General features: G+C 43.0%; 3 protein-coding genes across 6 annotated transcripts in view; 1 reads left to right on the forward strand and 2 right to left on the reverse strand.

Annotated features, from left to right (window-relative positions):
- The first annotated feature begins 4,271 nt into the window (after positions 1-4,271).
- The window catches only part of LIMS2 (LIM zinc finger domain containing 2), a 32,165-nt gene continuing 10,540 nt past the window's right edge, over positions 4,272-25,896 (forward strand). Inside the window, exons 1-4 of the mRNA XM_027703908.1 lie at positions 4,272-4,386; positions 16,540-16,699; positions 17,610-17,676; positions 17,982-18,102. Coding sequence (XP_027559709.1) covers positions 4,376-4,386; positions 16,540-16,699; positions 17,610-17,676; positions 17,982-18,102 — 359 coding nt within the window. The 5' untranslated portion in view covers positions 4,272-4,375. The remainder of the gene's footprint in view (positions 4,387-16,539; positions 16,700-17,609; positions 17,677-17,981; positions 18,103-25,896) is intronic.
- The window catches only part of MYO7B (myosin VIIB), a 74,083-nt gene continuing 62,329 nt past the window's right edge, over positions 14,143-25,896 (reverse strand). For all 4 annotated transcript variants that reach the window (XM_027703887.1, XM_027703886.1, XM_027703885.1 and 1 more), the window contains exons 50-51: positions 24,251-24,257; positions 14,143-14,153 (exon numbers count right to left, since the gene is read on the reverse strand). The gene's annotated coding sequence lies outside the window, so the exon portion shown is untranslated. The remainder of the gene's footprint in view (positions 14,154-24,250; positions 24,258-25,896) is intronic.
- On the reverse strand, positions 18,620-25,423 carry GPR17 (G protein-coupled receptor 17). Its single transcript, XM_027703907.1, has 2 exons — positions 25,301-25,423; positions 18,620-21,267 (listed from the first exon to the last, which is right to left on the reverse strand). Exon 2 carries the CDS (start codon positions 21,226-21,228, stop codon positions 20,197-20,199), a length of 1,032 nt encoding a protein of 343 aa, XP_027559708.1. The 5' UTR covers positions 21,229-21,267; positions 25,301-25,423; the 3' UTR covers positions 18,620-20,196.

A 25,896-nucleotide genomic window follows, 5' to 3' on the forward strand; every position in this document is an offset into this window, starting at 1 on the left:
CCACGTGATGTTGATCCTTCGTTTTTGACAGTGCGCATGCGCCAACCTGCCGCTATTTTTTTTGCCCTTGCGTATCACGTGGCCCTTGGGCTCAGTGGAGCAACTGCGCATGTGCGCCCTTCTTTGCTGCAGTACTGCATTGGGTCGGCAGGTGTCACCAGCGAGTCCCCGCGCACGCGCAGTGCCGCGTGGTCACGGCCGGGCGGCAGCAGCGATTCCCCTCCTGCCCCAAAACTGATCGTGGTGCGCTCCCACCCACTCGTTTTATAGCCACGTCCCTGCCCAGGCCCCACCCCTTACCCCACCCACTCTTTTAACATTATAAAGCCAAGATTTAATCCAGGTCTGATGGGCAGCAGCCTGCCCTGCACAGCCTCCAGAGCTGGTGTTCAGTCCATTATTCCCACGGTTGGAATGACTGGCATTATCTTGTGGCCACGAATGGGACAGAAACCCCAGAGCCAACAGAAACTCCAGTCAGCCATAGGCAGATGTTATCCCTTCCCAGCTTTTTGGGAGTGGGGTGGAAAGCCCCTTTCCCTGTCCAGCAGTTGGAGTCATCCCCGCCGCAGAGCCCACACCAATCCTCAGCCTTGTTGGAGCCAATTCCCTAGTCACAGCCCACTTTCTGCAGAAAATAGGGAAAGATGGGGTATTATGGGAGAATTCTTCCCTGTGAGGGTGGGGAGGCCCTGGCACAGGTTGCCCAGAGAAGCAGTGGCTGCCCCATCCCTGGAAGTGTCTAAGGCCAGATTCGTCAGGGCTTGGAGCAACCTGGGACAGTGGCAGGTGTCCCTGCCCATTGCAGGAGGTGGAAGGAGATGATCCTTAAGGGTCCGTTCCAACCCAAACCATTCTGGGATTCCATGATATGAAATGATCAGTGGAAAAGAAGTGGAGCATTCCCATGGAACAGGTCTGTGCTGTTCTCTAATTTAATTTAAATCTTGGGGAATTATGAGTGTGCTTGTTTAAAGGTAAACCAGCAGGAGAAATGAACCCAACTCAAAAGAGATTATGTCAGAGTTACAATTTAATAAAAATAATACAATAAATACAATTACATGGACAAACAATTGGTTTTAACCCACAAAACCCAGATGTATAACCCAGCACCCTGGGGCACAAACAGAGTGGTGTTCGTTGGCCCCCCGTGCTGAGCCCGACGTGGTCCCCCTGAGTCCAAAGTAAAAGGAAAGGAAAACCTTTTGGTGAGAGTGCTGGTCGCAGTCTGGTCGAGGTTCTGGTCTTCCTCTGGATCTGACAAGTGGGCCCAGAAGTCCCAAAACCCCAAGATTATATACACTCAGGTTCGAGTGGGAATGCCCAGTACCTCCCCCGGGTGGGGAGTTCCACAATGGGTGACTGTGAGTCATGAGATATTTTTGGAATCCTTGGTGGCCCATTAGCAGACGTGACCCCTCAGGCTGGGTGTGGAGGTGCTCAATGACTCCCCGGAGGGGAGTTATCACACCTGTCATTGGTGTGAGGACAGGAACATCCTCCTATCTCACAGGCTTCTTAACACCCTGAGGGGCCAGGTGTGCTCTGGGCAGCTGCTGCAAATGGTCTGTTGTTAACAGTTCCTGGGAAATGACACAGAGGGTGTAGAATACACAGTTTGGGTTACACCCACACAGTGATGAACTGGTCACAGCTGCTCTAACTAGGACAATGAGGAATATGATGCTGCAAATATGGAATTGAGAGACTTCTGCAAAGTCGTGGAGGTGGAGTCGTGGAATCTAAACCAGCACAAATCGCTACTCCAAAATGAACCGTGAGAATACAGGGCCAAATAAGGGTCGCTGTCACTGTGGAAAGGCAAAAGAAGTTGGTTGGGACTTGGATTATCCCCTTGGGTCATGCTGGTTGCTGTGATGTATAGAATTCCATACATTTGACTGCCAAAATTTCCCAGCCCAGGGGCTTCCAATGACACAGAAGCACAAAGATTGTTCTCTGTGGGTTTCAGTATCAGCTTTGCTGGTTTAGATGAATTCTACCTATAGCCCGGAACTCCATGATGAATTCCTGCTGGAATAGCCTCACAGCGCCCCATGGAGCCCGTATATTCCCATGCAGAGCTGCCGATCTAACACCAGGTTTGTCAGGAACCGTCCAAGGTTCCAAGGAAGCTCAGCAGCATCAGGACAAGGACAGGTTTATATTCCATAGAATTTGCTATTTATAACCTTGTTCCCCCACCCCACTGATGTCCCTGTGGGTAACTTTACTAAGTTCCCTGGAATTCAGCCAATTTCCCCCCCTCCCGGGGTTGGGCTCCAGGGGATGTGTTCGCCCAGGAGAAGGGGGTGGTCGGACACACTCCCGGCCTGTGGTGAGGCAGCACCTGAGCACAGGTGAGGACGTCTCTCTGTGCAGGAAGCCAGTTTTATTTCAGAGCCTCAGGAGTGGCCTCTGAAAGTTCATTTCCCTGAGGAAAGGGATGCACATACCTCCCTTCAGGGCATCTCAGGTCTGGCCCACCTGTTAAAGCTTTCCATGGGTTCTGCAGTTCTGGTTTGGAAAAACTCCAAACTTAATGCAAACAAAACTTTGTCCAACTAAAACCTTTTATTTTAAGGTATTTCTGAGGGCTGTTGTTTGGGATTTAATTTCTGCAATGGAAGATTCCCTTGGCTTTAATGCTGATGATGGATGATGTTCTCAGGCTGGAAGGGCAGGGATTTGGGGTGGGCAGGAACATATGTGGGGTTGTGTGGCAGCTCTGGGAGGTTGGCACCGGGAATTGCTGTCTGTGCTCCTCTGCAAACACCATGTGCTGACATTTCCTAGTGCCAGCTGGTTTCTTCAGGTATTTTTGGGGTGTTGGAATCCATCTGGGGTGAAGCATCTCATGGTGCCTCTTCAGAGCAGTCCATAGTGGACATGACATGATGGCACTCAGAAACCATTATGACGGGAGAGAATAGGGATGCAGGGAATGACTAAGAGCTTATCTATTGCTGTTGCCCTCAGCCAAATCTGTTGTGTTGCTGGTTACTTATTATCTATTACTCCTTCCTCAGCCAAAAGTTAAAGCAAAATAAACCCCTCTAACTCAATTCTTCAAGCTGATTTAAGTAAGTAATAAACCCATCAAATGCTAATTTAACCTGTATGATTCTAAATATTTGCTGCAGGGCTGAAAAATGAGATGTTTGGACACCAAGAAACATGGAGAGGACAGATTTCCATCATCAGTCCCAAGCTGCAACAATATATGTAGCAATGGTGAGTCACATCATACCCGGCTACCTCATAAGATGAAAACAACGCTTGAAATTGGTTTTGGGCAGAAGCTCCCCATCCCATTTGGTGGATCACCTTAGCATTGATACATTATGTCACAGAACATTTGATCGTAGGCAAGAAGGGATTAGATGTTATGAAAAATGTCGCACTCGGAGGTGAATGCGATCCCTCATCCTTCGGCAGCAACGGCTGCCATCACCACTTTCTAGGAGCCTTCCCGAGGTGCGTTCTGCTGCCCTGAGGGTAAAACCCCCCCTGCGGGGATGCGCAGGGAGCGCTCCAGCCTGTCCGGCGGGCTGGAAGCGCGGCTGCTTTGATCGCAGGAACAAAGTCACATCAGCACAAGCCCTATGAGGAGAGGCTGAGGGAGCTGGGGCTGTTCAGCCCGGAGAAGAGGAGGCTCAGGGTAGACCTCCTCTCTCTCTACAACTACCTGAAAGGAGGTTGTAGCCGGGGGGGGTTGGTCTCTTTTCCCAGGCAACTATCAGCAAGACAAGAGGGCTCGGTCTTAAGTTGTGCCAGAGGAAGTTTAGGTTAGATATTAGGAAGAATATCTTCACAGAGAGGGTAATCAGACATTGGAATGGGCTGCCCAGGGAAGTAGTGGATTCTCCGTCCCTGGAGGTTTTTAAGATAAGACTTGATGTGGCACTTAGTGTCATGGTCTAGCAACCGCAGCGGTAGTGGATCAAGGGTTGGACTTGATGATCTCGGAGGTCCCTTCCAGCCCAGCTGATTCTGTGATTCAGGGAGGTGTGTCAGACATAACCGTACCTCAGGTAGCGGCTCGGCCAGCGCCGCCCTCTCCGGGCCAGGCTCGCAGCAGCTGCTCTGTGCTCGCTGCCAGGTGGGGCGAAGCGGCTCCGGGGCAGGGGCAAGCGCCGTGCCCCGGCTGTTTCCCCCCCCCCCGCTCCGCCGCCTCTTTATTCCGTATTTTTTTCCCTTTATAGGAAAAGCATGCGCGGGCCCGGGCGGGCTGCCCTGAGTCACCGCGGGCCGCGGCGCCCGCCCACGCCTCAGGATCCCGGGCCGGGGCGGGGTTAGCGCTGCCCGCCGGGGCCGCCGCGGCCGAGCCGGAGCAGGGGGTCCCACCCCACAGCCCCTCCGCCCCGCAGCCATGACGGGCAGGTAAGGCCGGGGAGCCCCGGGGAGCCCCTGGGCAGGCGGGGAAGGGTCGGGAGCAGCTCCTGCTCGCCCCGGTGGTGTGCCCGGCGGGGAGGGCGAGGGGGAGGACAGTTCGCTGCCGTGAGGCTCGGGCGGAGCGGGGCCCGCCCGGCTGCCCGGGGACACGGCGAGGGGCGGTGGGGAGACCGGCAGCAGAGCTGGGAGGCAGCGGCCCGAGGTGCGAGCAGTGCCCGCCCGGCAGCCAGGTCTGTGGGGCTGCATGGCGGGACCCTCCCCGGGCCCTCCCGACCCATCCACACGCAGCCCCTCTGCCCACACAGGCACCCTCTTCTTCTTCGAGCTGCCCTTGGGGTTAACTTGTTCCAAGAGCTGTTTAACTCCGGATCTTGATTCTCCACCTGTGCTGTCTGATAGTGGAGAACTCCGTTAAGTCACCTAGTTGACAGATGTAAATGAGAAAAACAGTAGGAAAAGCATTTACTGGCATTTTGCGAGGGTTTGCACAAGTGCTTTAGTGTCCCTTTGTTCTCCCAGCTGTCAAATAAAATCCAGACGTTATGAAGCAGTTTGTGAAAATAAGCTTGCTTTTGTTAAATGTCTTGGAGATGAGAAGCATGAAAAAGTAATATTAACATTAGTAGGCTGCCCTTTTCAGGATACTCATCCTCCTGAGTCTTATTGTCATTATTGTAGTCCTGAAGCATTGTTCTTCACAACTAGGAATACTGAAACGGATCCACAGTAGTTTGTGTATGAGTATTCACTTTTCTTTTGTGTAATGTGTTGATGTTTGTATTATGCATCTTCTTATGATAATTTGATAATTCCCGATTGGTAGGTTGTTGGGTATGAAAACATGGTGAATAATTCTGTATGCTTATCTGTGATTTGGGTGGGTATTATTTTTGCTCTCTATGATGACAAATTGATGCTTTTGGGTGATTGTACATGCTCAAAACACTTCTGGGTTTTGCCTCTTGTCTTTAATGGTTCCATTTTTCCTTTCTCTAACATGTGAAAAGGCGTGTATTTACAAGCTTACATTCATTTCCTTACAACTTGAGGAAGACTCAAGAGTCTTAAATGTTCACAAGTCATGGGTACCTATCCAGCTTCTAAATGGAGACAGAAAGAGAGGACCTGGGAAGAATTGTGGCTGTATGAACCCAGCTGAGTTTATTTTTACAGAACTGTGGTGTTGTACTGTTTAGAATGACAGGTTTACCTCAGGTGAAATCACTCAGCTGAGGAGGACGGAGGGAAATGCTGGACAGTAATCCTTGTCTTCTCTCTATGCTTCCTCTGAAACCTGCCTGTAAAAATGCAACACCACTCAGTGAGAAGCTCTGACATGAAGCTGTGTGAGACTGGGTGGGGAGTTCCAAGGTTGAGACACTGCAGAGTGTGCAGTTCAAAGCAATGCAGGATTTCTCTCTCCTTTTCCTCGGGTGTATTTAGAGGGTTGTTAAAATGAGCAGGCTTGGCTTTAGCTTGTGAAAAGTGAAGGCGAGTGTTATTTAATGTTTTCAGAAATGTTTGTCCTGGGAAGTTTGTCAGCTATGAACATCTCTAAAGTTCTGTCTGCTGTTGTTCCCAGGACAGAACAATTAACTGTTCTATCCAAGATGTTTGTCACAGCTGTTTTCCTGTTAATAGTATCATCCATTTAGGGTAGCAGCTTCCCAGCAAAACCAGACCTGTATGGCAGGAGCACCCCCACAATGTGGGAACCTTCCCGAGCCAGGAGCAGGATATAAATGGTCTTGAAACTTGACAGAGGGAAGGGAATGACTGTGATGTTTTACTGTGTTTTAAAGCGAGGAAGACTGGAAAACACGAAGTGTTCAAACAATATTTTTTTTCATTTCACCTTTCTTGTCAAGTAAAAATACAAAAGGACTCTCTTCTAGGTACTCTCATTACTGATGCATTATTGGTAATTAAAATAAATGAAAAATAACTCAATTTTCATTGTGTGCTGTCCCATTTAGCTGCAGAGGAAATTTAAATAGATGCAGTAATTTGATTTATTGATTTTTAGCATTAGGGAAAAATATAACTCCAGGGGGAAAAAAAAAGATGTGCACTTCTATGTATTCATAGCAGAAAATTATTAAATTAGGTGACTATTTAGCAAATGAAATTCAAATCTTACACGTATTATGAGTTAGATTGTTAGAGTGTGAGGACTGTGTTTTGTTAGAGAAAAGTGATAACTAGATAATTGGAATTTGCAAATAGTAATTGTGACTGCCAGGTCTGGGTTAGGCTATTAGTGGAGTAGAGGAGGAGAACCACCTCCCTCAACCTGCTGGTCACACATTGTAGTTTTATGACTTTACATGTTGTTTAACTACATTTGGAAATAAACTCTGTTAGATGTGAAACCAGTATGTTCCTAAGCAGCCTTTCTGTGTTTTGCAGTGTTGAGAAATAATATTGATGTGATTTTTGGTGCCTTTAGAAGCTTACTATGGTCCTTCCTTACTAATAAATAAGGGAAGACTGCTTCTAGAATTTCTATTTGATGTATTTGGTCCATCTGTTCATTTTGACTTTTGCATTTTTGAGGATTGTTGGAGTTTGGGGTGGGATTGGTTCTTTTTGTTTGTTTGTTGTATTTTTGTTTGGGTTTTTTCATTTAATAGTTTGGGATTTTTTCTTTGTGATGGATTTATTCCTAAGAAAGACAATCTGTGAATAACCAGTGAGCAAAACATTGTCCAATGCCCAAAGTGGAAACTAAGCCAGAATGGAAGAGAGTTTCTTTTTTAGACTTTGCTGCTGTGGTGTTGATTAGAAAACACAAAAGCAAAATATGCCTGGGCTGTTGTATTGCCTTTAGAAATTAATACAAAGCTCAAGAAAAACGTTTTTCCTAAATGCACGTTTCAGAGCATAATTATTTTTGTAAGAAATTTTTGTTATCACTATACTTGGTCAAACTGGGATATGGATACGCCTCTGTACTTCCTGTAGTCAACAAAAGAAGAGCAGCTGCATTTATAGATACACCTATTGTTTGTTCCTAATCCAGTGGAGGTAAGAAATTAAGGTATATTATTTTCAATTAGGCTGGCTGATTAGGTGCTTTTTAATTGGGTAGAGAGCTGCTGCTGCTGTGCATGTGCTCTATTTCGTGAAACAGTTGCAAGTAAAAGGGTTTAGAAGAGGAGGAGGGAGTATAATGGATGGAAATACTAAGAAAGGTTCTTGGCACTGAGTGGAAAGTACCTGCATCAAATAAAAGATGTTTCATCTCTCTGAGTTAGAAGCAGCCATTTCTGCTCTTCTGGGTTGAAAATGTGGTTTTAATCTTGTCTTCCCATCTAAATCTGCTCTCTGTGGCTCTCTAGATAGATTTTATCGTGTTGGAAAGTCCTTAGTCTGTTCTGAGGCCATAGAGGTGCTTCTCCAAGGAAGAACCACTTGTTAATGCCTGAAAGAAGTCTAGCTGCATTTTTCTCTGCTTTGGCCCAGAGAGTAACCACCTGTAAGATTTTTGTCATCAATCTAGTCTCTTAAAAGCAATCTGCCAAGAGGGAAAGAAAAACAAACCTGTGCCCTTTCACTCTGAGGTGGCAAGAGAGAAGTGTGTGAGTGAGGTTGTGTTGAGGGATGGGAAGACAGGATATTTATTGTTGTGATGGGTTTTTTTCTTTAATCCCCTCATCTTTCCTCTTGAAGAAGAGTCATACTTTCTGTGGAAGAATGGTCATTTGAAAACCACTAAAATCATGTCATATGAGTCAGAACAGCAAAAGTTTAGGTGTTTGAGAGAGAAAGAGGTTTTTAGCCAGATTGCTTAAGGTTAAGGGAGATAAATGTTGTGGTGATTTAATATTTTTCTTTGTGCTAAAAGTAAAAAGGTGATTTACTCTTTTAAATTAATCTTTTAAAAGTGGTTTATTGCTCTAAAATTTAAAAGCTCAGCAAAACACCCAGTAGGGAGGACATTTTTCTTCTGTTCCATTTACATCATAAAATAGAAATGGATAAACCACACTTACAATCTGAAAGAAATTATAGAGGCAGATTGCTGTCAGGTCAGGAGCTGAGACTCCCAGCGACATGTAGGGTGAGTTATAGATTTTGAGGTTGCTAATTTGTGGTTTTGAAAGTATGTTGTTCTTTATTTGTGCCTGTTCTGCTGGGCAGAACCCTTCTGTTTTTCTTTTTTGTCAGGAGGGATATATCTGCTGGTTAATATTCATTTAGAACTCATGAAGTCATCACTCCTGTCTTTTTTTTCCTCTGTAGCTTGCCAAGCCGTAGTCATGCTGTGTATTTCGTGCTCATGCTACAAAAATCCTTTTTTTTTTTTTCTTTTACAATTTACTAAAAAGGAATTTGTTGGTAATGACTCTTAAGATGTTTTTCATGGTGATGCTGAACAAATTACACTGACTCCATTGCTCACGTCCTCCACTCCTTTCCCTTTATTCTCTCAACAACTGACTTCTGTGTTCTCAGGTTTTACTCTTCCTGATCCCTACACCAGGCCCGAGGTATTTGTGCAGCGTGATCCTCTTTCTCTCTTGCAGTGGTGGGTGGACCGGGGGAGTGGTAGAAAGGGTGAACTCCTGTTTGAGGGCCCTGTTCAGTTCCCAGCAGAGAGCTCTGGAGGCTGGAATGCCAAGTATGTTCCTTCTCCCTGCTTCCTGACCCTCTGCTACATGCCACTTCTGCTGGCTACAGCATGTCCGGAGAGCAGAAGCCTTCGTGACTTTGTTTTTGGAATGTGCTTTATCCAAATGGAAGGAACAGTTCAGTTGTTTACAGTGTTGGTAGGACACTGTGTGGTGCAGCAGCCTGCAGGGAAGTACTTGGAGATGCCTGGGTCAGATACGATCTGCAGTAAACTAAAGTGTTTGCTGACAAGAGCTCTAGTAATCTGCTTTGCTTCTCTGTATTTCTCTGTGATTTGATCAGAAGGTTTTCTTGAATTAAGTGTCTTAATTATGTGAAGACACGGAATTTTTTATTTTTTAACCTCACTTATTACATTTATACAGATCCATTCTGCCAGGCTAGCACAGAGTGAGGTGCTGGTGTAGACCTTGGTGTGCTGCATTAAATCAGTAATACATGAGAGGTGGAATACAGGAAAGAAGTTGTCAGATCCTTGAGGCTGTGGCAGAGTGGGAGACGGGTCGTAAGAAATAATGCCTGAGCAGGGGTCTGTGCATCCTGCTTTCGCTCTTCTAAAATTTAAAGGCAACTCCCCAAAGGAAGGTGACTCATTGAGTGTGGATGTCGCTGGTGTTGGCTCCAGCTGTCTCTGACATTCCCCTTCGAGGTGGCCTTGGGTGCCATGGCTGGCCTGAGGCTCCGGGGGTTGGCATCCTCCAAACTCTACCAGCGCCGGCAGGATCGGCTCAGTGGCACCGGGTCAGTGCTGAGCAGCAGGACACACACAGCAGCTGGGACCTGGGGGTACGTCTCTGAGATGAAGGGAATGGCGTTGCTGAAGCATTTTCCAGGGTTTCACGGGCGTTTGGTTCTGGTGGTTGGGGTTTTTTTGTTTAAAGTGGGAGTTGTCCGCGCACAACCGGAGGGGATGAGGTTTATTTTAATTTCCAAGTAGATTATGAAGGGAAGGACTTTCAGTTTTTAACAATAACAGGAAAACAACAATGAAGAACCTTTCCCAGCTCTGTGCTAGACTGTTCAGAACCAGCATTAGTGCTAGTGTTGTTAATAGTGAAGTATTTGGGCACCATGGGAATAAAAAAAATGATGAAATGCAGTAATTTTTCAAAATGTCAATAAAATTCTATTGTTCCTTGTTTTTTAGGATTCAGTAGTCCATTTTTTCACCTATAATGTTAATAGAAAGCTTGTTGATTTTAGTTTTTGTAATTGTAAATAACTCCAATCCAGCAGAAACTGAAGTTTCAAGTGTAGCTGTTTCTTGAGATTGTTTAGAACATGTCAACCAGAGCTTCTTAAATCTGTCCAGTAAATTCCATTGCTTGAGTTGATCATTACTTTTCCTATGCTTCACATTAAAATTTTACTTTGCTTCTGAGTTTTCATTAGTGAATTTTGTGCAGGAGATAAATTAAAAGGAGTTAAAGTTTCTTGCATTTCAGGAGAACTGTGAGCTGCAGCAGCACCATGGGATCTGAAGGCTGTGTCGCTGGGGAGAGCACTGAGCATGCAGGAGAGATTTTCTTTTATTAGCAGTCAGGAGTTCCGATTTTCAGCCTTTTCTTAGCAGGAAATAGACCTGATGCTTGCCTGGAATCAAGGAATTGGTTTGGCCTCTCAATTTGAACTGTGGATCCCTTACTAGAACATTACTTTTCCTGCTGTTTTCCTTTTAGCCAGTAGCTACTGGTTAGTTGATAAATTTTCACTTTTCACTGCACAAAGTTGTGGGTGTGAATGTATGAGAATTTAGCAAGGAGGGAAGTAAGAAGGTAGTGAAGGAACTGGTGATGCCATCAAATGGAGAGGATGCTGTTCAGGAAGAGTGAGAAGCATGGAAGGGACCTGTGAGAGAAAAGAAAACAAGCATTGAAAAAGCAAATGTGCAGTAAATTGAGTACATTTTTCACATCATAGTTCCTAAAGCAAGGAGAGCGTAAAGCCAACATGTTTTAGTTTTGCTCAGCAGGTGACAGTGCTGAAGATTATAATCCATTTGAGAAATTTGTCTCCTGACTTGTTGTGTTTTATCCACGGTTTTTGAGCTCCTGATAATTTTTGCTTCTCCTTCCTGATGGGTCCTGATAGTTTATGACCTTTCTTCAGGCGAATGAGAGGAATTGAAAAGTGCTGCTGCTGGGTGGTGATAATTGATGAACACAATGGGAATGGTTTGTGTTATCAGTGGTGGTAAACAAACATCACATTTAAGCTCCTTTGAGAGAATGAAAGTGAAGAAGAGAAAGATTAAATGTGTGTTAGGAGTTATTTATCAAGTAGACATGCTGAGTGAAGTGGTACATACCTGATAATTAAAGAGTGGGTTTCCTGTGTAAGAGGTATAATTTATTTAAAACCTGTACATTTCTTTTTGTTGTTGATGTTTGCCTGGGCTGAGTGAACACTGCTAAATGTGTCTTTTTAAGTGACTGGTCATGATTTACTGGCAATAAGTGTTGCTTTGTGTTGAGAGGGACCTCCAAGTACCCACGGCATGGGATTTTTTTCTGTGTGAATATCAACAGACTTTGCTGCTGCTGGTCTCAAAGGTCTGCCTGATAGCGGCTTCCCAAGCATGGACATTGTACTCTGGTCTCAGCTGACATATATGGAATCTTTTTTAAACTCCTGGCTTCTACTAACAGCAAATTGCTGTTGCTGATAGGCCAAGCAAGGAGAGATTGGGTTTTTTCCATATTATGACCGTAAGTTGCATTTGTATGATTTTCTTAATTTTGGTTATCCCTATGTTCTAAATAAGAACAAAAAACATTCATTTCATTGAGAGTTTGAGGGCTGCATGTTCAAGGAAGATATACTGAGAGAAACACTATTAATTTCTTATTTAGCCAATGCAAAAATACTTAATCAGAATGAACTGAAAATTTAATGCAAGCAGAAGGAGAAATGCTGAAAATGTTAAGCTATGCACATAGTTTAACAAATGCATGACAAATCATATGTTGAACAAATGGGATTTTTTTTTTCTAACACTTTATGACAAGTTTAATAATAAAGAAGTTAGTTCAGTTTAGGAACGTTGTCCAGATAGAAGTCAATTGCAGCAAAGCGGTTTTGGAATGATAAGGGTAGTTGAGGGCTGGTTTTCAGCCCAAGTTCATGAACTGATACCCTTCCTCTTTCTTTTGTCTTTGCATTAGTCATTATCTGGGACATTAATCATGAGGTCTGATGTTGTCCCAGCAGATTTTCTTTTGTCTTTGTCAACACCGAGGACTTGAAGCCACAGATTCTCAGTCGTACTGAGGGGGTGGGAAGAACCCCCTCAGCTGGAGTGCTCTGATGTTTATCTTGGCTGCTGACATCTGTCATATGTGCAAGTGGTGACAACTCTTTTGGTTTTGACTTCTCACTATCCTACCCATGTGTGCCTGCACAATGGAAATGACCATGTCAGTGTGATCATATTTGGATATTTTCTATATACACTTGTTTCTACTGGTAAACCAGAATGAGCAGAGAATACTTTTATAGGGCTCCCCAGTACAATTACAGTGCCTGTCTGCTGAGGTTTGGGTAATGCCTTGAGTTCTTGTATCTCAAATTATTGTCTTCCTTTCTTTTTGTAGTATCTGTAAGATTTTGGGTCATCTGTATTAAAGCAATTCTTCATCAGCATTGTGATGAAGGAAAACTCTATTTGACACTAAAACCAAAAAGCTTTGGAAACCAATTAAAGAAAACTGATTTTTTTTTTTGCTGGGCTTTTCTGACAGAAGCACTCCTTGCTTCTGCAGTTCCTTTCTTGAATCTGGCAAAGTCTGAGACTGTTCATCTCTTCTGCTTGTCCAATTTTGGTTAATTTTGTCTTGCAGCCACATTTATGATAATGAATTCTACTAATGCAAAGGCTGGAGCTTCTCTTCTACTGTCTTAGCAATGCAATTATTAGATTTGCTTCTTTTTCCTCAATCTGTCACCAGTGCTAGATCCCTGTGAACAAATGTTCAAAAAAGGAGGTAATTTTGACTTCAATGATAGAAGGTAAAATGCTTTCAAATATTCCTATAGCGCCTGTACCTGTGGCACAGAATGGGTCTCCTAATTAATGTCCACTTGTAAATAAGGAATTGTTGTTTTTCTTTTTTTTTCTTTCCACTTGAGAGCATATTATAGTAAATACTTCTGAGAAATCAAAGCATGAGAAACCTAGTTATAATGGTAAAAAGCTAATTTCTGTAAATTACGTACTTTGACAAAGACTGTTAAAGATGCGGCACGTAATGGTGAAAGATTGGAAAAGACATTGTTTGAGAACTGATGTTTTTTGAGCTTGTGCAGGACAGGATAAGTTCAGGATGTTGATCTCATCATGTTTTAATAGCCTTTCCTGTCTTTGTGTCACTAGCTTATTGTTAAAACAGAGGAAGATTCTTTATTTTACTGAATAGCAAAAAATCAGTGAGCAAAGAGAACAGAAGCAGCACTCTGTATTGGGGACTGTCCTTTGTGGGAAAGATTTAGCTCTAAGTGTCTCATGATTGACACAGCAAGTCAAACTTTAGTGGTCACTCCTGGTCCACCACCATCCAAAGGATGGTTTATGTGTTGCCCTTCCTCTCCCCATGCTGCTGGCAGCAGTGTTTTTGCAGCAGTGTAGTGAACTGAATCATAAAACTGCTCTAAATTAACACTGTGCTCCCTCTTCCTTCCAGCCTTGGTTAATTTTAACCTTGATCTAGCTGACTAAATGCTTGGTTTTGCCCAAGGAAGAGGACACACAGGGGTGTGCACTTGAGAGAAATGAAGCAACTGGCAAATGTTAAAGTAAAACTTCTGAATAAATGCCAAGTCATATCTTTAGGGCAAAGCTGAACTGGCAGATTTTAGCTTGAGTGTAAAATAATAAAGCGTCTTAAGTGAAAAGGGATGCAAACTTAGGAGTGGAAAGAGAGCAGGGAGGTAAAACTTGAGCTGTGATTGTCAGAGAGCTGCAGCTGCTGGTTTGTATTGCAGGAGACACGTTGGTCAGGAGCTGATGTGTGATTTAGTTGACTCCCATTAGTATGGCTCTTCCCAACAAATTTTAGTTGGGTTTTAGCTGCAGCAGAGAACTGTGTTATTTTGTGTACTGATTTTTTTTATTTTAAGCTTTCCTGGACTAATTATTTCTTTTGTATGAGTAACAGGCCACACTCATTAGCTCATTTGCATGGACAGCTCAGGCTGCATCACAATCATCTTCCTTCTGCCTTTGAGGAGATCTTGTCAGCATCAACAGCAGCATCCTGAGGGAGCTCCTGTTCTTGCCAACACAGCCGTGGGACTTGTGTGGGAAATCTGTCCTGGAACAAGTATATTCCCTGGTCTGCGGTGTGAACTGGCCCTGCTGTGCTGTGTCACACACAGGAATGTGGCAGCACAGGCTGGAGGTGTAATTGTTGTGAGGTGGCAGCTCTGGTCTTGCAGAGTTCATCCTTCAAGTTGGTAGTGGCACTGATGGGTCCCTTTGGAGAAAGGAAAAAGAAAGAAAACCAGGATTTTTAAAAATGTTGATTTCATGTAAATAAAGCAAAAACCCACCAAACACAACCTTAGATGGTGCTTTGTTGTTAATATGTAGAGTGTAATACTTGCTGGCTTGCCTGGTTTTCTTGCCAAAGGAGTTTTTCCACTATGTTGACATGAGTTTTCCTTAATCATGGCTGTTGGCTAGCTCAAGTCTTGGAATTCTGGAGTAGAATTTTTCAAGAGGGAAAAAATACTTGATGGGAAGATTATATTTTCAAGTCCTGCCGCATGTTTACGTGGTGTAACTGAGAGAGTGGTGACTGTAAACCAAACTGATTAAGTCTCAGCTTTGCTGCAAACACTGGTGTTTTTGTGCTGACCTATTCCTTTGGTACTGTGTCAGCATAAAAATATTTTTTTAACCTGTGATCTCTAGTTTATGAAATTACAGAATTTCCTGCTAGTCCATAATTCCGCTCCACGTCTGTTTTTAAAACTCCTTCCTATTGCAATAAGGAAACAAGCTATAACAAATTTCTGCTAAATTGGTACTCCATTCTTGAAATTATTGCAGTCTCCCATGGTTTTTGCCTCTCTTGGAATTGAAGCAGTAGAAAGAAATTCTCCTTTTACTGAGGGGTCGCTCCAGGTCACAGTGTTGGATGTCTGTGCAGGCTGCAGATGGGAGACACTTGGCTCAGCTGAGCCAGCTGCTGTGCAGGGCTGGCTTTGTTGCCTCAGGAGTGTGAGGCTGCTGCCTGCTCAGTCCAGTTGTGTTCATAGTACAAAGCCCTGGAATACAGACAGTGGTGTGTTTTGAGGGGGGGACCAGAGGAAAGAGAACCTTCTGCTACTGGAACGTGCTTTTTGAATTACTGTTCTCCATGAAAAGGTGTGGAAAGTAGCCTGCTGGGTTGTAGAATAACACTAACAATGAAAATTCAGTTCAGAGTACCTTTGAATGTAAAAAGAAAGAAAAAAATCTTTTAAAGCAAGCCATCTTTCATTTTATGCTTACATCAGGTACTTCAGGAGAAGTACTATACAAATAGTTCAGAGATTTTTTAACATGCTGGAAAATTTTTATATTCCTATCTATAAAACTTCAGTCTTTGCAATCATTGATTTCAAAAGGTGCCCAGAAGGCATAAAATAGTTTTTCTATATCTAAAAGTGCAACAATATTGAATTTTTATGTTATTGGATATAGCCTGGTGGTTAAAAGAAAGATTGCATTGCAGCAAGAAGCTGAGACTTGTCTTATAATTTTTCCCTCTCTGTTTGGACATGTGATACATGATTTTAAAACTGCATTAACTTAGATTAGCATGAAGGCAAGCATGAAAATTTTGTGAAAGAGGTTAGGGTTGTTCCATATTTTAGGGGAGATAGAGGAAATGTTTGTTGTATGTTTTGTGAGTGTGGCTTTGTGGGGTTTTTAGCCTCCCTTTCTGATCAAATGAAGCTGATGTATTGGGCAGGCCATCCAGAGGTGCTTCTCTCCTCCCATACCTTTGCAACACTGGGAGAGTTTCAATGAATTTGGCAGGAAGGTGGGGTGTGTGGAGGGGAAAGTGCCCTGCTAATTCCTGCAGTGAAGGGGAGACTGCAGTGGGATGTCTGTGCTTGGTGCACGTCAGAAAATCCTCAGAGGTGTACATGCTGACAGGAAATCCAAAGAAGTCAAAATCACTGGGTTTGCTGCTCTTTAAACTGCTAGTTTATTTAAAATTGTGAATATTTGCTATGAGCTATTAGCAGGATGACATAGTGGGGTGAAAGACTGTTGAAGTATCCAGAAGTGTACAATAGATAAGTCCCCCAAATGACCACATGTGAGTTGCCAGAACATTATTTCCAGCTGCTGTCAGTGATGAATTGACTCCTTGATCTTTTCTTTTCACGTAGAAGGGAGTTTAAAGCAGCGGGAACGTCGTGTTCTTAGGTGTTGGGGAAACTTGGATGACGTGGTTTTACTCCCCTGACTGGCTGCGACACTGCTCACGTTCCTGCTCTTTGCCTTCCTTGCAGTAACATGTCTGATGCTCTGGCAAACGCGGTGTGTGAGCGCTGCCAGGCGCGGTTCAACCCCGCAGAGAGGATCGTGAACAGCAACGGGGAGCTCTACCACGAGAACTGCTTCGTCTGCGCTCAGTGCTTTCGGCAGTTCCCAGAGGGACTCTTTTATGAGGTGAGTTCTCAGACTGTGTGGAAGACAAGAGAAATAGCTCTATTAAAATGCGAGGAATTAGGTGAAAATTCTGGCAGATATAAGAATTTTCAGCTTTCTTGCATGTTTAATGTTTTAGCCCTAAACTTCTGTTGCCATTTTTTTGAGGAGCTTCCAACTTAATTTCCTTCTCATATATTCCCTCAGTAACAGCAAAAGCTGTTCTTTGGATAAGAGAAAGAAAACTAAACATGTTTCTTAATCATCATAGAATCATAGAATGGTTTGGGTTGGAAGGGACCTTACAGACCATCTTGTTCCAACCTGCTGCCATGGGCAGGGACACCTTCCACTAGACCAAGTTGTTCAAAGCCCCCTCCAACCTGGCCTTAATATTTCATTAAACATAAGTGAATTTTTGTCTTTATTCTTGGACATTTTGGACCAAACTTGTCCAGTTGGGCAACTGAAATAGGTGAACCCATTTAAAAATTACATTGACATTTTTTTACAGAATATGCCTGAGCACATATTATGAATAACACATTATTTTAAACAGGCTGTATTTTTTTTGACACTGGTTTTAGCCTCGTGTAGTAGGAGTAGTTCTGAACTGAAGCAAAGCAAAAATTAAAGGCAACTATAGTAAAAGGACTTGGGGATTCTTCAGGATTTTTACTGTCTTGTGGCAGCATTGCTGTTAATTTAACTGTTTGCCGTGCAAATTCACCACGAGGCTGAAGCCACATCTGGATATTTCTTTAAGAAAAGCCTTTAGGAGTTGAAAAACAGGTGGGGGGGGGGCTAAAACTGGAAAACTTGAGTGACCTTGACTAATTGGTCATTTCAATGGACAATCATGCTGAACTGTTGAAATGTAGTAGCAGTTCAATTATTCATGAGGGCTCCTTCTCTCTTGTTTTGTTTGCAGTTTGAAGGTCGGAAGTACTGTGAACATGACTTTCAGATGCTGTTTGCTCCTTGCTGTGGGGAATGTGGTAAGATGTGGCACATGTCAACACCCTGGGGTAACAGCTACGGGGCTGTGCAAACCTTCCAGCATTGCTGTGACATCCAGCCCTGGGCTGGGGTTGTTGAGGTCATTTAAAGGAGCAGAAGCTCTGGATGGAAACAAAGCATGATACCAGCAGTGATTTGGGGTATCCTGGTTGTAGGAATAATTGGGTTTTCTTCAAGTTAGACTGTAATTGCACTTGTGAAATTGAAGTGAAGGGATTATGAAGGCAGTAGATTTTGATGACTGTTTTCTGATGCATCTCAAGCTGTTGCTTTCCTTTTGCAGGTGAGTTCATTATTGGACGTGTTATCAAGGCAATGAACAACAACTGGCACCCAGAATGTTTCCGCTGTGAGCTCTGCGATGTGACCCTCGCTGATCTGGGCTTTGTGAAGAATGCTGGCAGGTAAGACAGAGAAGGAGCTTGGAAAGTTTTATCAGTGTGTTATTGATACAGCAGTGAGATGCTGAGAGTGGTCAGTTAGTTGTACACAGAGGAAAAGCTTGAAAAGGTACAGGAGAAGCTTTAAGGAATAACCTTTTATATGGGAAATGGAATGAAGAACAATGTTCTTCATCCAATGAAATATGTAGAAACTCAAATTTTAGTAGCTAGTGGATGGGTTCTGGAAAAGAAAGGGATTTCAGGCAGAAGGCCGAGATTTCAGGGATTTCAGGCAGAAGGAAGGGATTTCAGGAAGAAAGCTAAATAGTACATGAGAAAAAGGAATTATGTGATCCCGGGCAGGCTATTTATCAAGTAAACTGCTGAGGATATAGAAAAAGGCCAAGAGAATAACACGATGATCACAGCAGTCTGTTCAGCATGTGATTTCACTGGTCTTCAGAAATCATTCATTTCATATACAGAGGTCGATTAATACATTTAATTAAAAAGTAAGAAATAAAAACACAAAAGAGAGCTTATACAAAAGCATTCCATGATAAGAAAATAAAACAATCCAGCAGTTAACAGACAGTGCACAATTCAGTTCATTTTAGGCTTTCATATGTCATGAGCAAAGCCTGGTAGTTTATCCTAGAGTTTATATTTTCACTAGCTAAATGGTGAAGAAAGGAAGGAAATGTTATATATTTATATCCAGTCCAGCAGGGAGTCCTCTCAACTCCCTCTTCCATTCCATTCTGTATGCAAATTCTGTACCTTTGTGCCAGTTGGAGCTGGGCATAATTGATTTTTCTTTGACACCTAATCTTGTTAGAATGGGCTGTTGGGATAGCACTTAGGATTGAAGCAGTTCAAGCAAGATAAAGTATGTTTGATTTCATAATTTGTGGGCCAAATCTACAGTGGTAAAGAGCTTATAAAAATGTATTTCACCTGTCATATGATTTCCTAAAATATTTATCTCCATAGCATTGAAGCAGTCTTCTAGTAAATATTATTGGAAACTCTTGCGTTCTTTTTCACCCTTCTTATTGTACCTGGTCTTCTCTAGTTCTGCCTGTCAGTTCCAAGCATATTCTACAGATGCAGTTTGTATTAGTGAAAATAAAGATAATCCCTGCATTATCCACAGGGAAGGAATAGTCTTGCTAGATAAGTCACAAAAAAGTTGTAAACTATTTTAAAGATAGGAGTCTCTTCTGGACCAAGTAGACTTCACTTCTTCAAGCACTTACTTTTCTTTACTTCTGCCATTTGTGTTCATATTTTTACAATTCAGTATGTAGCAAACATGACTTGCTGTATTCCTAAACAGCCCTTTTCCACTCCTCAGTTTGAGGGTTATCAGGATATCTGGGGTTTTGAAGGGAACTGCATAAAAGAGACAGTGTATTAATGTTGTCCAGCCACTGTCTGCAGCTTTGAGACAATGGCAGAGTGCAGATAGCGAAGGTAGTGAGAAGTTTTGTGCTCATCTCCAGCTCTGAATGCTGGGAAAAATTAAAAACCCCCACATTGTAAGGCCTGTCTTTATTCCAGTATTCCAGTCCAGGCTACGTTCATTGCAGCATTTGGTGTTGTTTTTTTTCTTGTCACCTTTTAGTACCAATTTTCTCTCTACTATGTATAAATTCTTTGAATTTGGAGACTTGGGCTAGATGTGCTAGGGTGTTGTTTTCTCATCCATCTCAGGAGTGGATCTCTACTGCTGGCACAATATGAAATTTTAGGGAAGGCTGTATGCATTGTGCAGAAGAAAAGTCGTTACTGAGTGCTTTGGGATTAAGTTCTTTGAAAAAAAAAAGGTCCATTTTCCTCTTTGCCCCTTTCCCCTATTCCTAAGTGCTCAACTCTCAGTTTCACATCTTGGAAATCAGTAGAAGTGTCCTGTTTGCAGTTTCAGTAAGACAAGCACATGTGATCTCTGTTGTAAGAGGACTTCTTGCTAATTGCAGTCCCACAAAACCAGCAGAACTTCCCTTCTCGGGCTGAGTTTGGCTCTGTGTGGACTGCCTCACTAGCTATTTGTGCTCTCAGCTGCTTTTGGTGGAAATGAGTGTCCTTAAGTCAAAGCAGTGGCAAGAGTCACGTTCACAGTTCAGATTTAGCACTTAGTGAGCTTTCATTTGTCTTACCCTCATACGTTTGAGGCAGCATTACAGTCTTTTTAATACAGAACAGATTGCACAAAGCCTCCCGGAATTTCTCAGCTACAAAAAAATACATGACTGGGTCGAGGGCCCCGTTGAGGCTGGTGAGGCAGGAGGTGACACGGTTGCTGAGGGCCAGGATTCGCTGTGTTTCACAGGAGGTTTTGGTCCCGTTGTAATGGAGAATATAAATGTAGCGATTGACGTGATAAGGTACAAAGCAAATCAGGAAGATCATCAGGACCATGATAATCATTTTGACAGCTTTTTCCTTCAGGTGTTTCTCAACTCTGTTCCCACTCTTCAGGCTTCGGATGATGAGTAAGTAGCAAGTCACCGTGGTGACAAAGGGGAAGGTGAATGCCACTGCCAAGGACACGAGGGCGTGACGTGAGGCCTTTTCTCTGTAGAGCTGCAGGCAGACGGTTGTGTTTTCCATCTGGGCTGTCTGCACACTGAGCAGCAGAGGTGCCATGGCCACCCCAACGATGACCCACAGAAAGGCACAGGCCACGTGGGCGTATCGGGACCTGCGGAGCTTGATGGACTTCACAGGGTGCACAATGGCCAGGAAACGGTCGATGCTGATGCACATGAGGAAGTAGATGCTGGCGTACATGTTGAGGTAAAAAAGGAAGCCGGTGAGTCTGCAAGGGATCTCACCAAATGGCCAGTGGTTACCAGAGAAATGGTACACCAGCCGGGTGGGAAGTACCAGCACAAAGGACAGGTCAGCCACAGCAAGGTGCATCAGGAAAATGTTGGCAGGTGTGCCTGACTTTTGGTCCCGAATGAAGAGCCAAAGAGCCAGGGCATTGCCAGCAAAAGCCAGGATGAAGTCCAGGAAGTAGAAAGTGGCAAAAAGGATGTTCTCCATGTGTGTCTCTTTGCCACATTGCTCTGACGTTTCCAGAGCAAAATTTGATTGATTTGAGCAATTGAAGAGTGGGATTGAGTCTGCTGGGCCATTCATTTTTCCCCACAGTTTTGAAGGAAAAAAATCACCCTAAACCTGAAAGAATTAAGACAGTATATTACAAAAGAGCCTGGGTTTGTGGAACAAACCAACCAAAAAAAGCCCCAACAAAACACGCAAAAAACTACACATGGAAATCAGTGATGTCTCCTGTTTTCTAGTATTGGTGTTTAATGTGACAAGTCAGTCTGAGTATAAACTCTTATATAAAAATCCTGAATACCCCCTGCCTGGCCGGGTTTTCCAGAGCAGTAATTCCTGTGGAGGGAACCTTAATAAAGAGCTGGCTAGCTGGTGATGAGCTTGTATCCCACCTGTGCCAGGTCAGTTGTAAAACCAAGTAGTGAGATCCTTGTTAAGAGGAGTAGAAGTGAGTTTTGTATGTTTAGCTATAAAGTATTTGCCATGTTTTAACTTGAAATCCTGATTCAGGACTGAGGGGCTCCTAATGAGTAAGCTTTTCTGAGCACAGGTATATGTTGTAAGGTGACCTAGCTTAGAATATCTGTCTTGTTCCTAGAAGAGGTGGAAGACAGGTCAGACAGGTTTTTATTAAAAAAATCTGCAGGGTTCCTGAAAATCTTTGAGGATTATTTTAGTCTAAAATCCTCTATTTAAGGCAAATGCACCTATTTCCAATATAGTTGGAAAGTTTTCAGATGGGTAGCAATATCCCATTTGACACTGAATTGACTTAAAGATTATTAATAATGCCCATGCTGACAGTCACTTGCCAAAGTGCCATCCTTCCCTACAGCTTTTCTCCCCCAGCATAGCTCTCTCTTTTCCTCCCTCAAAAGTCTGAACTCCATGTAGCTTATTCAGGGCCTTTTCCAAGTAGCAGCTTAGTAAAACTGAGCTGAGCTTTGCCAGTCTGTGTTTGCAGTGTCCTGAACAGCATCAACAAAAAGGGATAAGATTTTCTGGGCACCTCCCCATGGCTTTTTATACATTGCTCATCACTGGGTGTAGGTGGGAAAATGCAGGCCATCTGAAATTCCAGCATTGTCTCTGTTTCTTGGATTCTTCAGAGGTGTTACAGTATGTGCAGCAGTACCTCCATCGTGCTTAACCATTGCATTTTGTACTGACTGATCATTTCTCCATATTATTCAATACATCTTTAAATATATCCAATATACAGTGCATCCAGCTTCCCAACATAGCTCATTATTCAGATGTCTAAAAATATTGGGATAATCAAGAAACTGAAATGGGATTAAGGACAGACAAATATATTGGAAAATGTAAGCAAAATTCCAGATAATTAATTTTTTTTTTTGGCTGCTGTTACTTTCAGGTGAACAGAAAACTGCAGTAGCTAGAGATTAATGTGCTGGACTGTTTCTGTTTGATTCACAGTTGAAGAGACAGAATCAACAGAAGGGGGACTGAATGAAATTCAGAAATTGAAATTTCTTCCTATGGCCACAGAGGGCCCTTCTTACTCCATGCATTGCCTGGATATCCTTCCAGATTTGAGTCTTAATAACAAGTTATTATCTTGCCATTACTTGCAAGGGCACGTGCAAGGAAGACTGTACAGCCCTTGTGTCCAAGGGAATTTTATCCATAAAAATACATGTGAAATCCTGCTCTCATGTACTAAAGGAAAATGCCCTGTTGCAGGTTTTTTGTATGATGCTCATGGGTTTGCAGAGAAGCCTGCAATTTTTGTTTCTAGTGTTCCTTTGTCCCTTACAAAGTAAGACTCAGAAGTATTCTTGAGCACAAGAGTTTGAAGTTTGTATGTGATGGTAATGTTAACTCAAATGCTTGTCCTCCCTGGATGGAATTAGTTTAGGTATGTGCTTTTCTGTTGCATACCAAAGGAGAAACACAAGACCATGTCTTTTTACTGTTAATTTACAACAGTGCCTATCACCTCATGTTCTTGCTACTAAGCCTTTTTTTGTGTCAGACCCATTGTTTAATTGTGCTTTTCATCTGCAAAAAAAGTCACCAGGCGATGTTTATGTACACACCTGTCAGTGGTGGGGGGGTCTGATGACTAAACATTACTCTATCCATGGCTGTGACTCCTGAGCAAGCTGAAAAGGCAAAAGCAAGGATTGTCTAATGGAACAGACTGGGATGGCTCTTATCTTACTGAAATGATTGAAATCAGTTCAGGAAGAGAAGCAGTAAGCAGAGTTTTCTCTCTTTGCAAGCTTATTAGGGGTTTAGTAGCATGATACATGGAACTGATTCTGTTTGAGCTGAGTTCCTAAGGAGGATCTTGGGGATTCGGACTCAGCTGAGTTTCAGTGCCTTGGAATAGGCAGAACTTGAAAGTTGAGAGTTTTATCCTCACTGATGGCAGCATTGGGTCTGCCATGAATTTCTATCCAGACATGCTTTCAGTGCAAAGTGTTGTGGGGTGGAGTAAAAAAGAGAATGTCAGAGCTATCTAAGAAGCCCACTGTGTCAGTGGCAGGAAGAGAGAGGCTTAGAACTACTGCTAAAATTGAAATAAATTCAGTCTTTGCAACTGAGTGCCTTCATAGGAGAGCTGCTCTTACTCAATTTACTTTTGAGAGCAAGGTGAAGGAAGATATTTTTCACTATCTGATTAAAAATCATAGAAAAGGGAAGTGGTCCTCCTTCTAATTTTGTTTATATTTTAAATTAGAAGGAAATTTTAATTAAAGCTTTTATGTATTTTACAATTCTGATTGTTGGGTGAAAACTGTGGTGTAGCACTTGAGTAGGTTAGAAAAAAAGCCAATGTCAGTAGAATGAATTGTTGATCTTATTTTTAGAATTTATATTTTTTCAACAAAATGCTACAATTTTATAAAAGTAATCATTCTCTTACCAGTGTGTTCTATAGACAGTGTTGAAAGCCCCCTGCTGTTATGTGCAGTTCCACTTCTATTTTTCTTAGTTTTATCCTATCCATTTAAAATAAATGTTTTTAGGTTTTTTTCTTCCTTTTTCGTTTTTTATGCTTACAAAAAAAGCACTGGGAGTCCTAGAAAGCCTGTTATACTAGTCTGTATAAATGCTAAGAGCAAACTAGAAACCTTGCCAAATTACCTAGAATGTGTAATTTGTGTGTAAGCTATATAGTGCAAGAGGCTTTGACTTCACAGACAGAAAACTCCTTTAGGAGTCTGGCTCATTATCCAATAATTTCCGCTTGGATTGCGCTCTTGGTGTTGTGTGAATATTTAGTGATTTATGTGTTGCTAAACAGAGCACTATTCTGGAAGGAGCCATTATCCCAGGCCTCCCAGGGCTGAGCTGTAATGGGAATGTCACTGCTCATTCCAAGTGTATGCACACTGACCATATTTTATGCCCTGTTTCTCTTCTGCTCAGAAACAAGCAAGATAACAATCCACAAGGCTGTCAGTGTGGACAGAACGCAATCACTCTCACAGCAGATGCTCCATCTGTCATTAATGAAACAATTAACTAACAGAAGAAATCTTTAGGTCACCCTGAGTTAGTTACCTGGCTAGTTCAGAGCTCTGTTAGAACATCCACTGCCGATAAATATGAACTCTGTGTTAGGGTTTGTGGTGGATATCAAAAATTCCTGTTCTTGCCCCCAGCTACTGTAGTTTCTGGTTTGTGATTACACTGTTTTGTGTGTTGTTATGATTATGGATTTAGTGTCTTGTCAAATGGGAGTGCCTCCTAATCTTGCACTCAGAGTACTCTTCATTAGAAATAGTCTGCTTCTGACTGAAGTTATTCTCCTGAAAATCACTCCCTGCTGAGACCACCACCCTTCAGCTGAAATACTTGGTTTTTGTGAGCATCAAAAAGAGCACTGGACATACCATACAGCTGGCACGAATGGATATACATTAGGTACAAAAGTTTGGAAACTTTTTTGTTTTGAAAGAGCTATGTAAAGAAAGACAAGGAAATTAATCTTTGAAATTCAAAAAATACTGCCTATTCTTAGATTCAGACATTTACATTATATTCAGCCATCTCAGTATGTGTGTCTTTGCTCCTCGCTCGCTAAGACTAATGACATTAGGAAAGCTCCTAAAAAATGCTCCTGAAAGAAGAAAGGTCTTAAAGCCCCTTCTAACAGAATTGTGTCTCTTACCTCTTTACAGTGCAGTCCTGTGGGTGGAGTATAGGGTCCTTTTGGGCAAAGTCTCAAGGAACTCCTCCTGATGACAGCAAACCAAATAGAAGCAGAACGGAGAAAACGAGTTGATTCCAAGAGAGTGCACAGTTGCAGAGTTGCTGAGGGTGGAGAGGGAGGTCCTCTATATAGTGTCCTCCTCGCTCTGATAGTGCATTATCAGCTCAGTCACACAACAGAGCAGGGGAGAGGAGACCTCAGCACTGAGGAGCAGTCTTCATCCCAGCTGAGCTCTTGGCACTGGGGGTGCTGCTGCCTGTATAGATATGAATATCCTGCATGAATATTCCAGTATTCATGGTGCTTACTGAAGGCTGCTACTGAACTCCTAGCTGTGAACACAGACTCCTTGGAGTCCCCTGATTATTTTAGGAGGGTGGAGAGAAGCATTGTTGGTGGGAAATCTAGTATTAATAGACACAACAGGACATTTCAGAATGGGATAATTCCATAATGGGGGGAGTGGGGAGGGGTAGAGGGAGAGGGGAGGCTGCTATGGCAACAGCTTAGCCTGTCCAACACTTCCCTTTGCTTGCAATAGAGGAGGGTCTGTG

This window comes from Neopelma chrysocephalum, unplaced genomic scaffold (genome assembly GCF_003984885.1).
Source record: "Neopelma chrysocephalum unplaced genomic scaffold, ASM398488v2 Primary Assembly neopelma1_252, whole genome shotgun sequence".
Lineage (NCBI taxonomy): Eukaryota > Metazoa > Chordata > Aves > Passeriformes > Pipridae > Neopelma > Neopelma chrysocephalum.

Excerpts from the sequence above, each read along its gene's own strand:
- GPR17 (XM_027703907.1), bottom strand. The coding sequence starts at position 21,228 with ATGAATGGCCCAGCAGACTCAATCCCACTCTTCAATTGCTCAAATCAA.